Source organism: Symphodus melops (assembly GCF_947650265.1).
Source record: "Symphodus melops genome assembly, chromosome: 6".
In the NCBI taxonomy this organism is placed as follows: Eukaryota; Metazoa; Chordata; class Actinopteri; order Labriformes; family Labridae; genus Symphodus; species Symphodus melops.
The window spans coordinates 14,607,043-14,620,250 of record NC_136696.1 but is presented as its reverse complement, the minus strand read 5'-3'; the positions used below and the strand labels follow the sequence as shown (position 1 = coordinate 14,620,250).

Below are 13,208 nucleotides of genomic sequence, written 5' to 3'. Positions count from 1 at the left end.
TATACAGTACACAGCTAACTTTATGAGAAAGAGGAGGTAGAGGAAGTAACACAACAAAGTCATGGCCTACTCTTTTGGAATAGTAAATATGCCAAAAGTATTTGTTTTGTCTGCCTCAATACAGTGTGACCTGCACTTCGTAGGATATACAGACCCTAGGAAAGTTTTAGTTATTAAATTGTTTAAACAAGCTATAGTATTTTGTTTACCACAGATCAAGAGCAATAGGTGTACTATTTATTAGAAACATGGAATAGATATTCATCTATGTACTGCTGCCTTAATGGACGCCTGTGCTTTTTCAGCAAATTTGGTATCCTGTCTTCTACTGGATATGTCCAAAGAGTTAAGCACAAGTACTGTTTTTGATTTGTAACTGTTTTTTCACTCTTCAGTGCACAAACATGGCCAGTTCATTGTGGTGGTAGCCAGATGTGCCATCCTTCCCTACATCGACTTGGAATCAATTTCTTTCTATGGAAATGATCCAAGCTGCAACCTTGTTGGCACAACTTTATGTTTTGCTATCTACCAGTTCGACTCATTAATTTTACACTTTAGAATTGGACTTGATATTTTTATTTAGCTTTAATCTTCACACATTGATGCTGACATTCTTTTTGAGACAAATCTCAGATAAATTAGAAAAAGTACAGATATTTGACTGCAAATTATGTTTCTGTCAGTATTATTTGTAAACACACACAGACACATCCATGTATTTGTTTGGGGGGGGGTGCTTTTGTAGATAATATGAACAAACAGTCAGAGAACTTGGCCAGCAGCTTCCATTTTCTCAGAGACAGAAAAAAATATGTTGGTAAGCACTCTTTATCCTCAGATGAAAAAGTAACATATTTCAAAGCATCTTCTACATCTATTTGTTTTGTTTTCATGTTTGTGTGTGCTCCAATCACACAGGCTAAGTACTGATCTAAAGGGTAATGCAGATTAAGACCTGAACCCCATAACCAATTGGATTTCATAAGAGCTGGGGATTGGGGTCGGAGGATGATCTCACTGTTTAGATTGGCTGTTCCTCTTTAAACATCAAAGTCCTTCTGCCCAATGTGACAGATTCATTCAGACATAATAACCAAAAGCCTCTATCTTCATCAGCAGATGTCCCCGGATGATGGCCTGCTGATGAGGATGAGCTGACCGAGCATCACCCATCCCACTGAAAATCAAACACCATGTGAAAGACAGTGTGCATGAAATTGTGTGTCTTGCCTTTCTGTCTCTGTTATTTAAATGCACACATACTCAGAGGGCGACCTGGCGTGTGTCCTCTCCTTCCCATGTCAGCAAGATTACTTCCTCTTGGCAATGATGAGCCCTAACAAGCACTGACAATATCTGTGCACTCTGCTGAACTGTCAGTCAAGAGAGCAGTCAGGATCTCTGCAGATGTGCGTCTGATGCGTGTGTTTGTGTGTGTTTGTGTGTGTTTGTGTGTGTTTGTGCAGGAGATAGAAGACATTGATGATTGGTACACTAATGTATCACTGCTCTCCCTCTGGAGGTTTCTTCATATGCCTCATGAAAGCAGCCTTGTTACAGAGGAGCTTTGCTGGCAATCTGTAATGTGTTTTGCTGTCTGATTAAAGTGGTAGAGGCAAAATATCAAACACAGATTTATGGTGAGGGCTTAACCCTCTGAAGCAAGCATCCCTGAGCTAAATCCCCTCTACCAGTCAACTCAGTGTGGAAGAGAGAGACACAGACAGAGATAGAGAGAGAGAGTAATGGAGGGAAAGCTATAAGCAGGAGTAAAGAAAGGAAGAAGGGAATCTGAGCAATGTCTCTGAGCAACACTCAGCATAGCAGGGAAGGAAGGGAGACACATGGGAGGGAGGGAGGGAGGTTGTCTCTGCATAGCAGCAAACTGCACTGGGTCACCCACCCTCTGCTGCAGCCATGGCTCCACGCCACAAGCATTAAACATTTACATCCCAGAGGATGAAGAGAGAGAGAGACACACACACGGGAAGAGACAGAGAGATGAGGATGACATAATAGTTCTGGAAATGTGTGATTAAGGTCCAAGCATCTCGGACATGTGGGATGATAAGACTGGTGACTCAATTATTTGCATATCACTTGAAAAGGATTCTTAGTGAAAGTGCTAATTAGTGTTCCCTTTTTATGCCAAGGAGTTTAGTGAATGTGTGCTTATACGGAGTGTTTATGACGCTGATCTGTATGAAGACCAGAGTACTCCAAAGACATGCTTGTTTCTCCTTTTGTCCCCAGTCCTTTGAAACAGGATATCCATTACTCCATTACTTGTGGGTGTTAATGCAATGCTGTCAAACTATAGTACAGAGGAGCTTATATAAGACCGTTATATGCAAATGAACGAAACAAACCAGGTCACTCGCTACCTTTCTGTCACCTTCAATACTTCACACATTTTCTTTCATCCTCTATGTAGAGGATCTAAGTTGCAAGTGTTTGTCTTTTTCAATGTGCTTTGCTTTAGTATGCTTGTATTAGTTTGTTTGTCTATGCAGTAATTATGAATGAAAGTAAAAATCTGTTTAATTCATATAATAGTCACAGATTGCAAACATAAAATGGCTTGCACGGCACACATGCCAAGCTCCTTTGTATGCATACTTAGGGTTGGATGACACTGTAACACAGCACAACAAACAAACAATTCATACAAGTGAGAGTCTCACCTTCTCATATGGATCAGAGTCATAGTTGAGTCCAATCCCACAGTCATCCGTGATTTCAGAGAGATCTTCATCATCAAACTCCTCCAAGCTGATGTCGTGGGCTGGCCTGGAAAACACACAAGACACAGTATTTACTACATATTTTAATGAAAGAAAACTCAATATTTATCTGTATTGTGCCTGATCATCATCAGTAAAAGGGAGGAAGGTATTTTGGTCATTGGTGTAGCGCACAAAATCCATGTTAGGGAAAACCTGCACCATTGATAAACCAGCCTGGCCTGTCATAGTTGATCTGTGTAACAATCCACACTAAAAACGAGGGGCAAAACATTTTAAAACAAAATACCTAGTTAAAATTAAAAACAAAAATAAAAAAAAACATTTTAAATTAAGTTTGGTGAATTTAGCATTCAGCATTTATTTATATCATAAACACAGTTGGTATTGATTTAGTGGTGTTTTGTCTTACACAGAGTTTATGCACTTCTGTTTACAGCGACAGCACACTCCAGCAGGGGAGTGTATACTGTATGTCTCAGTAATGAGCCGTGGCATTGAAACTTTCCTTGATTAGACTCCATCTCATCTTTGCACTATTAGTTTCAGCAGGCTCTGAGTTATACAGCAATATGATATTGGAAATGCTGCATTGCAGATTTCCTTCTAAGGACACCACAACACTGTTACATATGGATGCTCTTTACATCACACTGTCATACAAAGTCATAAATACCCAAAGTCACCAGGTCCAGGGAGAAAATTAGGACATGCTTTATCTAAAAGTAAAAGAAGGGGTTCATAAAAAAAGTCAGTAAAAGAGTGCCTACTGGTCTGCAATGAAAAGGTTCAAATAATAATAATTATTGAAATTATTGCAAATGCCTTATAAATGAACATTGCCTTTGACTGAAAGTCTTTGGTCAATCAGCACAGAGAATAAGGTACAGTATATGGCTGAATGTCACGGCCTCAGCATGCCTATCACAGTTCTTTATAAAAACTTATTCACTTCTAAGCCAGCATGTTGCTGATTGGTTTGTGTAGTAAGTGATGTGACAGTTTTTCCACCTCCCAGTACCTTTTTGACACCTGGAACTGTGAATTGTAAGAGATAGAGCTGAAACGATTCCTCGAATAACTCGAATAATTCGATTACAAAAATTCATCGAGGAATTTTCGCTGCCTCGAGGCTTCGTTAAGTTTTTTTTTTTGTTTTTTTTGCGTCATCAAAACTTTGGTATGAGTATAAAACACGTTTAATGTAGCTGCAGCTACCTGCTCCTCTCTCTTACACAGACACTTCAACACACACACGCGACCGCGGCGTGCCCCTTTTAACTTTTAGTCAGCACACAGTTGATCCGTGATCCATACGACCCAGTCGGGAACACGTGATCCGGTCAAACGGTCGGCTTTTCTCCGTTCACTCTCTCCGTGTTTGCAGCTAACATAACGATAGCAACGTCCTCTCACAGTCTCTGTCATAGACGCGTCTATGGTCTCTGTAGTCTGTGAGCGCGCTGAATGCACGCGCTGCAGGAGCAGACAGAGATACACTTTTAATAATGAACAGGCTGATTATATGAAATGTCTGATGTCTTCAAAGCTAAATCAAGACAGAACTTGTTTGTGGAATAATAATTTAGCAAATATATATTTAAAGTTTCTCAATTTCCTTATCTGACATAATGATTGATTCTGTGATTGATTCAACAGAACATAATGCTTTCTCAATTAAATGTACTGTAACAGATGTGTAGGCTACACAAAACAGTATTTGTTATTTCAGCCATTAAAACGTGTTTGGCCTGTATTTTTCATCTACCTGCCGCCTTGACCAGTGAATCAGAAAGTGAATTTGGGACCCTGTCAGTAATATGGTGAGCATCATCAGCAGCTGTAGAGCAGAGGTGGTTGGCTGTAACAAGCAGGCGTTTCCATGGTAACTGCAAAGAAGCAGGTTTGTAGGGACGACCCAAGAAGTTAAACCTTAATTAAGCAAAAGTATGATTTATTAGATTACTTGATTAATCGACGGGATATTCGATAGAATACTCGATTACTAAAATATTCGATAGCTGCAGCTCTAGTAAGAGACAAAGTACTTTTTTCTATACAGCTGCAATATAATTATATTAGTATATTATGTTGTTAAAAAACCAACACATGTACAGAAACATTGGTAATTGAAGTTCTTTTCCTTTACCTTTTTTCTTTTCTACCTATCAGTGTATTTTTCTCTTTAATCTTTAATCTAGCCATCAGCAATGGTACACCCCCCACAGTCCTCCAGCTGCTGTTAGACAGGCTCTGCAAACCTGTTGGTGGACTATAACACTGTAACACGTAACAAGTACAAACCAACAGTATTTTCATTCTAAGATCTCTCATCTGTCACTCTCTTATATGAGTATTTAGAAGTGAAGGGCTTTTGCAGAGGGCTATTAGGTGAGGCTAATAATGCTAAGTTTTTATCATCTCGTTTTAAAGTTATTTAATGTTGTAATTATGAGAGATTAGACTCATTACAGGTAGCCTACATATTACAGGTACTTTGGCCTGACGAAGGACCTATGCTAGATAAAATGTATCAGATGTTTTCTATAATCAGTACAGTATGGCTGCATCAAACAAATGGAAAGGAAAGATAGATAACCATTCTCCTTAACACTTAAATACAATCCTCCATTGACATTTCAAGGAATAGCTGCATTATGAGCTGCCTTTTTCTGCCTTAAGGAAATGAAAGCCTTGTTGAAGTCTTGGATCTCACAAGTTTGATACAAACAAACCCACCAAACAAAGTATGTTTATCTAGTTTATCTATAAGTACTGCGACTAAATCAGAACAGGGCCGACATTTTGAACATCACCTTGTTAAGTGATGTCTTCAAGTCACTTAAAGTTTTATACATGATCAAACGTGATCAGAGCAGCAGTTTTCTGTTTTTATGTTGTGTCTAAGTTTGCAACATCTGAGGCCTCTCCTTGTGAAATGTCTCATCTAGTGGAGGGACTCCTGTTTTGGACAACATGCGGGCTACAAAACTGCTGAATGCAAATGTGTTTCTTTCTCGCTTTCAGTAACATTCACAAGCCTTTCAAGATTCAAGATTCAACTAAGCAGAATAAAAACACAGTTATTATCACATACTGGCAGGTAAGGGACAAGCAGGGAAGTGAGCTGTGGGCAAGGTCATGTAGTATTTTAGTCAGCATAAATACCTTGACACTGTAATTAATTCCAAATAATACAGGAAGCAAATGAACAAATGCAATGACAAGAGGAACATGGACGAGGAGCCACTTGCTATAAATGGAAGATATTATTATTGCAAGTTTAACCAACCAGCAACAGCTGAAAGAAGACACAGATACAGTACATGTGTTGCTGTAGATAAAAGGACTGGATTAGTTTAAAAGTCAATCAATGGTCATAAATCCTTAATGGGATGAGGGCTCAAATAAATTAATGTCTGCATTTGCAAAATTATCAAGTCCTAGCTAAAGTCCTCATGGTTGAGGAACTTAAAACCTGTAATCTTGTTCCTTTTTCCTTCCAAGATGGCTAAACAATGGCATATGTTAGGCCTGCAGATTCCAGATCAGTGATCAAGTGATCTACTAGTTGTCTCAGGGCTTCATTTATCATTTTTGAACATCCAAACTGACAACTTAAACTAAAGTAAGCCTCTGACTGACTCCATGCAGGCAGTTGGAGCCCAATTAAAACCTAATTAAAACCCTTATGAGTATGTGTTGAACCTTTGTTTTCTTAATTTTGGTGCTTAAGTAACCTTTCAGCTGGTTGCAGCTTCGTGCCAAAAATTGTCCATGAATATTGAACACAAGATGAAAATAATCGAATTGAGTATGCGCTGAGGATTTGTGACCAGTTTCAACCTGAATGATGTGTTAAACATGCAGGCAGTAGTGGCTCGTCAATACGGGGTGCTCAGGCGCTGCCCCACCACTTCCCACAAGGAGAATGAAAGAAACGTCACAGAAAAAAAGAGTAATATTAGAAGTAACAACAATCATTTTAAACTATGGATACATATGAAGTCTAAGAAATACTGAATAAGCGAGTTGTGTCTTAAAAAATTGTGAGTGTACTGTATAGTCCACAATACTGTATGAGAAGGTTTAGAGTAGCAGATCAGCCTAGCACGACAGTTTGATTCAGCTACTAACAAAAACACAGTTTAATTCTCTGGGAAGCATAATGGTTAAAGGTCATTACACAATGAATTAAACACAAAAAAGCACTGTATTGTTTTCAAAACTTTGTGTTTGCCAACCACTCACTCAATTGTAGCACCATCCATTAGTCCAATGGTCTCCCCTTGCTTAAAAACAGCAACAAAAAATTAAAAAAATTACAAACCTAGACTTACAAACCCTGCACAAACGAGGCCCATAATAAGCTCCTCAACCATTCAAGTCTTCAGGGAACACTGTGTTGTCAGTGTAGGTGAGTGGGTGTGATTCACAAAGGAAAAACACCACACCAGTTCCTTGTATCCACAGCAGCAGTCACCTCCACACAGTGGAGTACGTCTCATGTTTGGTTTCTGAATATCAGTGCAGAGTGATTGATTGCAATCTATCGTCTTTCCATGACCTGTACACCTCCAGGGCCCTGAGGCGTGCACGTAAGATCGTAGCCGACCCTCTCACTACAGGTATATGCACTTGGACTGTTTGAGACTCTCCCCTCTGGCAAGAGGTGTGGTCCATCAGGACTAAAACCTCTCGCCACAAAAATTAAAACCCTCTACTGTGAGCCTCATGAACAATGTCCGTGCCCTCCCCCCAAATAACACCGACTCTCATCAGCCCCACAGTCAGAAAACATCACAGTAAAGTGAAGGCTCAAACTGTTTCTTTATGCGTTACATTAACGCTCAAAGAAACGCTTAACGCTTTTTTATTATTATTCTTATCTATGACATTTTTTAAATTCTATTTCATATATTGGTAATTGCTTCTTAAATTTTTATTTTATTTAAGTCCAAGACAAATATCTTGTATGTGTAAATGTACAAACCTTATAATGATTCTGATTTTTGCTTAATGGAAAAAAAAAAGTTTTTCTTGTTGGTCAGGAGAAAAAATGCAGTAGATTTATTTTAAAAACTGACAAACAAATCCCTATCTCAATGTCCATCCTGAAGCCTAAGCGCTGAGCCCTACTGACTCTAAAGGGCCTCAGGTGTGCAGTGTGTGAGGGCTTGAGATGATATAAAACTGAGGACTAGGACACATTATAATGACATCAAACATTGTAGCAGAAATGCACACTCAAGAAAATGTGCAATTTGTCATTTTAAAGTCAGTAGCCATGTCTTCATGCACTTTACGACTTAACATTAGAACAGCAATAGGGACGCTCACACTTTACAGGAGCGTGCCTAAAACTCTGTCAGTGTGGAAATTAGGATGAAGCCTGTTAAGGCTGCCCATACTTGTTAAATGTTGTTTTTGAAGGTCTGTACCTTTCAAGTAATTAGTCCAGCGTACTAAAGTGTGTTTTTCAATACACTGACAAAAGGGTCAGTTCACAAACACTTTAAAGACACTTTTATGTGTTTTTTTTTTAACATGTATTTTCAATATCCTGTTCGTTCATTATCCCTTGTCTGGTAGTTCCTTATGTTTTCCTGCCTCCATTTTGTTTGTACTGTATACTCATCTTCTTACTGTTCTCCTGTGGTTTAGCATTGCATAGCACAGAGGGTGGCCCCGTTTCCCCTCAATTGATAAACCAAGAAAATGTGTCAGTGAAAAGCTGCCAAAGAGAGAAGAGTAAAAACACAGAAAAGTCCAGCAGCCGCTGCATTCAAACAAAACCTCATAAACTTGTGCATACCCAAAATCCTCTTATCTTAATGGGCAGTAAACCTATCAGTACCTTTCTTCTGGCCTTTTATCATTTCCCTGTTATTTTCAAGGTAGACATTTTCCTGTTTCATTTTGGTGTCAGATTCTACATCCCACAGCAACCACTGCAAAGTGTTTAGGTCAGCGTTCAAGTGAGCATGCAGTTTCTGTCACACCATGTTGTGTACCTCTCCCTGCTACTTTAACACCCCACAGTAGGAGCCCTTTTATTTACTTCAACAGGATTGAAGCAAAGGCTCATGAGGAGTCCTTATCACAATGAACATCCCTGAAAATAATGCAGAAATAAATCACTGCATCTGATCCTCCGTAGTGTTTTCTGACATGCTGAGCAACGAAATGTATCCAACCACATGAAAAGAAGTCAGCACAAAATTACCATGATGCAGGTCATGTTGCAGCACTATCACACCCAGATCCTCTGCCATTGCTCATGCTTAAATACCATGTATGTGCTTACAGATCCAACTGCTTCTTTGTTTTTCCTACCTTCTCAGATTTCAACAATCATTCCAGCCCATATTTGTTCGAACAGTTATTAGATTTATGTGATCTCTGATACTAATGTTTTCAGACCATAAATAGTCAAAACAACACAGAGCTCTGCTTGCCGTGTACTCAGACTCTTTGTTCAGAATCAGATTCAAGATTATTTTAAGGAGGGTTTACAGTATACAGGTCATTTGTCTTGGCATTATTAATACATAATGATAAACCTAAACATAGGACATAATTAAAAGAATAGGGAGTAAATATAATCATAGATAATAAAGATTATTATTTTAAAATTGAATGTTTGTCTTTGGTGAATGTAAAGAGCAAAAATAGTCGGTAGGGGGTTCCACAACACACGACTGCCTCATAGTGTTAATCGGTCTTTTACTTTAAACTGTGTTTTTGATTTGTTACAGAAAGTACAACATCATGATTTCGTAGATGATAAATAATTCAATTATTTTGTTCCAGCATTAAAGTTCAGCATTTGATTTCTCCTGTTACTATAATGTTTTTCTCTGTTTACCATAGTTTATTGTAAAATGTATTCTCTTTTGCTTTTTGACTTTTGGATGAACAGTAAGCGACTTTAAAGATGAGACCTTGGACTTGTACATTAGACCTAGATGGTCTCTATTTCCTTAACGTTGCACACCTACTCAACTAAATATTTTACAAATCCTTTAAAGAGGACAGCAAAATGGAACAGGTCTGTAGACAAAACATGAGGAGACCAAAATAAAACTCCCAACAAGAACAAAGAGATGCCCAAAATAACAATGTATAAATAGCTGAAGACACAAACAATGGATGTGCAGTTGTGTGTCTGCTGCCATTAAGCTGCCTTTTTACCATCAGCACCTGCTTTACTGTGACACCATCACCATCAAAAGCCAAGGACATTAGACATGGTCGCTCCTGACTCATTAAGAAGATCAATTTTCCAGGCTTTTCAGCCTTTTCAGTGGACAGTAATGTAGGCACACACATACACACACATATGAGTCATGCCTTTAACCTAATGAAGCACTCTTCCTCTGTATCAGATTAGACTCTGAGGATCACACCATTCCTGAACCAAAGGCTGCAATGATGCATGGGTTTGCTCCTATCAGAGGATTTTATGTTGATTTAGCTGCATTTGGGGAATTAAATCTGATTTAAAGCCAATGCTGCTGATTGATAAATATCACATATTATGCTTTTTCTGGTTTCATTTCCTCTTTATTGTGTTTTCCAGGTGTCTTGTGCATGATTAGGCACATCTATGTCCTATGGCCTCTTGTTAGCAGTAGCAGCATTAAATGCTTAGTCCCTAGCCCCCCAAGTTGAAAATGATGATATCATACTCCGATGATGTCACTGATCTAAACACATTGGCTATTGTAGCAATCACAAGCTCACACCTCTGCTCAGAGCAACAGTCTGAATTCCAAATATGGCAAAAAGGGGTGCAACATTTCCGAGAACCTTGCCGAATTACAAAGCAGATCGGCCAACCAATCAGATCAGACTTGGCACACATGGGGACCCTGAGCTTCTGGGATTCTGAGGGTTAGAAATTCAGGCAGATAAGACGGGCTGCATGGAAAGGCAGTACATGACACTGACACTTTTTATCAAATATACCCATCTATCATCATAGGCTTCAGAAAACCATGTTTTTTTTCAGTCAGAGAGAAATAGAGAGAGAAATACACTCACGTATTTTCTAATCTACAGACATGAAAGGATATATTGTTATTGTGACTGTACCATATTTTCTTTGCACAGATTTATCTTTAAAGGGTTTTATTTTCCGGTGGAGATAGTGTTCCCTCGATGCTGGAGAAATCACAGTCATACATTTCTGGACAAAGACAGGCACTTTCACGGATTATGTTTCCCCCTGGAAGCTGTTTGAGGGTTATGTAAGGCAGATTACTGAACCACACACCCGCTGCACCATGTTTCATCCATGAATCTGCTATAGGTAAACCACAGAGAAAACAATGTCACAAACACACACTGGTGAGAACATACTGATATGTATGTATGGTATGTACTTTGATACAAAAAATACAGATGAAATACTGTTTCTCATCTCCATATGTTCCACTTGATCAGAGGGATTTATCACTATCTGAAATCAAAAATCCAATAAAGCTTACAATAGACAAACATTTTAAAAACAACTAAACTATTTAAAAACATTTGAAGGCTTTTCGGTTCTAATTGAATAAATCCATCTTTCTCCTGCTGTTTTCAAATGCTGAACGTGAAATGATTCATAGAAAGAACAAAGCTCAGGTCTTTGCTCGTGGTCATTGGCAGTCATGCACAAACTCTGTTCTATAGATCTGGTATGACCCGTCCATGAGATGAAGTTACAGTATGTAACTAAATCCTGCATGAGTGCATGTTGGGAAATAAAGTCCTCTGGGAGCTGGTGTGCTAATGTGATTGCATTTTATCAGAACAAGGGATATGTGGAGGCAGGGATGGGACAATGAAATGTTGTTGTATTATTGTGCAGAAAACCTTCACTGTGCTGTTTTCATACTTTTATAACCTCCCCCCTTTCTGACACTACATTGGGTTGGATTATGTAGACAATATAAAGATACAGCAGAGTGTGTTTTTCCTGTAAAGTATTTTGGATAGTTTCCTCCCAGAAATAAACTACATGGGAGATTGAGAGAGGCATTAAAGAAGCAGCAGCCTAATATCAAATGAAATATACTGTGAAAACTACATTTCTAAACAAATTAATGCTTTAAGGCAATGGCAGATTTGAATATTGCTGCAGCCTCCACACTATTTCATCACAGATGTTGTCAACATCTTGTGAGGCCTATAACGTTATAAAAATAAACAAAGAAAAAGAATAATCAAGAATCATCATCGTTTATGAATGATAGCCTCATATAACAGCACGACCTACTGATCTCCCACTCACAGCTGTGTTCTTGACGAGAAGAACACGCAGGGTGATTAGACATTGTTTGTTGCAGAGGTCACAGCTTTAATATGAAGAGGACTTCCGTAAATCATTGTTCGGCATCATGCCCTTGCCTGGGCTGGACTCAACAGGGCGTGGGCCTCACACAGAGAATGCGCAAGGCGGGTGTCGGTCGCGACAGCTTAAGATCAATCATTTCCTTTTTTTAAGAAAAGCAAAACAACTTTTCATTTATTTTTTGGGGAAAACAACATCATTTGTCTTTTATAAACAGTGGTCTTACAGGGCATATCAAATCCTAAACATAACACATCATGTTTGGCACCATGGCTATAGGCGTGCAGGGAGGCAGTTACAGGCCTGCAGGTTAATCAAAATATCGATAACTATTCGTAGTAGGAATATGTGATGTATTGCAGTCATTAAACACAACGAAAACATTTCTAATCGTTGATATCTATCCCTTATCCTAAACTGTGCGCATCACCCTCTTCATCCCTGCTATGTCGCTCGTTTTGTGCGCTCTTACCTGCATCCAGGGGGGGAGAGGGAATGGAAAGTGGAAAGGGAAAACATCTCAGCCCTGTCCGCCATCTTCTTCCACAAATGACTCAAAGCGACTGCGGAGAATCACGGATGGAGCGCAGTCCATTCACAGACACAGGGCAGAGGACTGTCACGGAGGTTTCTGTCTCTCTGCGGCCCCACAGATGCCCCCCCTGGCCACAAGCCTTCAATCAGACGAGCCTGCTCAGCACCATCAAATCTGCAGTCTACCATCCACACAGGCAGGAAATATGGGGATGTTTTAGAGGCAGGAATGAGCTTTAGTGACACTGCGTCCAACGCAAAGATTTTAATACAATCCTGTTTCCGTCCCCCTAATACCGTATGTCCACGCGATGCAGAATCGCGGTGTGCGTCCGGAGTCCGTGTTTTTCCTCGCCAAATGTCTGCTGCTATTGCTGCTACTGTGATGCTGCCTCTTACACACAACGCATACGGGCCAGCAGTGCGGAGACAGCAGAGACAGAGGAGAAGGAGGGGGGAGCAGCAGATACAACGTCAGTACCGTTACCGTATGAGCAGCAGGCTTTTCTGTGCAGTGCGATATTGAGTGAATGCAAGCAAAGACGAACAGGGGTGCTGAGCAATTTCTGCACTTCCTACATTACACT

The 13,208-nt window shown here is 39.5% G+C and overlaps 1 protein-coding gene across 2 annotated transcripts in view; it reads right to left on the bottom strand.

Annotated features, from left to right (window-relative positions):
• Window positions 1-13,092, bottom strand: part of mapk8ip2 (mitogen-activated protein kinase 8 interacting protein 2) — a 26,396-nt gene extending 13,304 nt beyond the window's left edge. Inside the window, exons 1-2 of one of the 2 annotated variants that reach the window (XM_079345671.1) lie at window positions 12,560-13,092; window positions 2,688-2,793 (exon numbers count right to left, since the gene is read on the bottom strand). In XM_079345671.1, coding sequence (XP_079201797.1) covers window positions 2,688-2,793; window positions 12,560-12,624 — 171 coding nt within the window. In that variant the 5' untranslated portion in view covers window positions 12,625-13,092. The remainder of the gene's footprint in view (window positions 1-2,687; window positions 2,794-12,559) is intronic. The other variant, XM_079345672.1, reaches the window with a different exon arrangement.
• Between the last annotated feature and the right edge of the window lie 116 nt (window positions 13,093-13,208).